Source organism: Olea europaea, chromosome 8, assembly GCF_002742605.1.
Source record: "Olea europaea var. sylvestris chromosome 8, O_europaea_v1, whole genome shotgun sequence".
Taxonomy (NCBI): domain Eukaryota; kingdom Viridiplantae; phylum Streptophyta; class Magnoliopsida; order Lamiales; family Oleaceae; genus Olea; species Olea europaea.
This window is the reverse complement of record NC_036244.1, coordinates 13,002,889-13,004,825: the sequence shown is the minus strand read 5'-3', so window position 1 is coordinate 13,004,825 and position 1,937 is coordinate 13,002,889. Positions and strand designations below refer to the sequence as shown.

The 1,937-nt window shown below is 32.7% G+C and overlaps 1 protein-coding gene across 1 annotated transcript; it reads right to left on the bottom strand.

Annotated features, from left to right (window-relative positions):
* Positions 1 to 381: 381 nt before the first annotated feature.
* LOC111398302 (agamous-like MADS-box protein AGL61) lies at positions 382 to 1,126 on the bottom strand. The gene has a single exon (XM_023025221.1). The coding sequence runs from the start codon at positions 1,024 to 1,026 to the stop codon at positions 382 to 384; it is 645 nt and encodes a 214-aa protein (XP_022880989.1). The 5' UTR covers positions 1,027 to 1,126.
* Between the last annotated feature and the right edge of the window lie 811 nt (positions 1,127 to 1,937).

Below are 1,937 nucleotides of genomic sequence, written 5' to 3'. Positions count from 1 at the left end.
AGGCTTTCTTCTAGTCCTAAAATCTTAAGCAGAAAAGGTAGTCTTGATATGTTTAATGATACCACTTCGGCTTTAATATATATTTCATCCTTGTGCTATGGCTGCGAAAAAACATTCCATCAATCAATTCAAATTCTATTTTCCAAACTTCAATACGTCATAGATATATTTAAATCAATTCTAATTATTATTATTAATTTTTTTTTGTTAAATTGAATTTATTAACCCGGAGGAAAAAAAGTTCACAGGAAATGGTGTAGAGGTACAGACTGTACACACATCAATAATTAACAAGAATGATTTATTAATAGCAAATTGATCCCAAGTAAAAGCTAGTGAATTACAAGCCTAAATCTGGCATCAAAATAGAGAAAATAAGCATCAGAAGAATCCATGACAATATCCAAAATTATTGTTAACAGGACCCACAAACACGGGATTAGTTGGTTTACTCTCGTATTGATCGAAAATTCCGGTGCCAGTCGACACAAAATATGAAGACGGATTAGTCACTACTGACATGAACTTAGTAGCCTGAGTAGTCACAGTTTTCTTCAACTCCTCCATGGCATCCCTTAACTGTTTAAGTTCGTGTAGCCCTAGTTTATTGAAAGAGCCTTCCCACCCATAATGGTTGTGGCTATTTTTTCTCATATGATCCAATGTCTCACCTCTTTTTTTTGTAATTTCTAACTCATTAAGAATTTGTCCCAGTTGCAAATTGAGTTCACAAACACTGGCATTCCTATGAGCCTCAAGAATGTGGAATGAATTAGGATTTGGAGAAGGATTTCTGGCAATAAATCTTTCAATTATGGGCTCGACATTAGGGTGACCAAAAGAGAACACTTTTCCAGCCGGAGAGAAGACTACAATGGCAATCTCAACCCCGCAAAGCGTACAAAGTTCACTAGCCTTCTTGAAGAGCCCTGATCGTCGTTTGGAGAACGTAACTTGTAGGTGATTTTTTATCTCTATTTTAGCGATTTTGATTTTTTGACGACCCATGCTAGGTTTCTTGGCCATGGACAAAATTTTATTTGATTATACAAAGGGATTGGGAAATGCTTGATTTGCTTTCAAGATTTTGTGATGAGAAACTTTGGGATGAAACTCGTATGATTTATAGGGACTTCAACTTTGGCTAGTATCATTTTATTTGGTAGTTTTTTTTTTTTTACATTTTGCGTTCTTGATCACTTGATTTGGGAGTTAAAAAATCTTTATTTATTTAATGCATGTAATGTTCTCTTAGTTGGCATATTCACGATTAATTGACTATTTGCATATATAAGTCAGCATTAATTTGTGTGCAATAATTTTCTCAATTGTGACATTAATTGGTACAGCATTTCTACATTGTCAACCCAACTGTTATATTTTAATGATTCAAGAGAAGATGTGACAAAGATGAAACGTCTAACTCAACATTAATTAGATACTAATTTAGAGAAATATAAAGATGATTTGTTTCCTGTTGTAACATAAACTTATATATTGGGGGTACATGTAACCATAAGAAGCACACCAAGCTTGCTTAAGTCTTCAGAATACGCCAGCGATGTGTCATTTACAACGGATAGGATCCATCATAATTGGTCATATTTTACACGACGTATAAATTTTTTTAGTAATGATATAAGGTTATTACGCAATCTGTTGTGTACTGAAAATTTTGAATAGTATATACCAATTTTAATATTAAATTTCCATACAAAGATAATTTCATCTAAATGAATATCCAAAACGAGACTAAATAATATCATCTAAATAAATATCCATATGAATCGATATTCGGGCATATAGAGTATGTAAATCCACTATGTAATTTGTTTCCAGTAACAAAGAATTTTGATAAGGCTTTTAAACTATTTCATATGCCTAGTTTACATGAAACACGAGCTCTATGGTGTAAGTTTAACACTGCAGTTTTGCTT

Bases quoted from the DNA above. Each gene is read 5' to 3' on its own strand.
- LOC111398302 (XM_023025221.1), bottom strand. From the start codon at position 1,026: ATGGCCAAGAAACCTAGCATGGGTCGTCAAAAAATCAAAATCGCTAAA.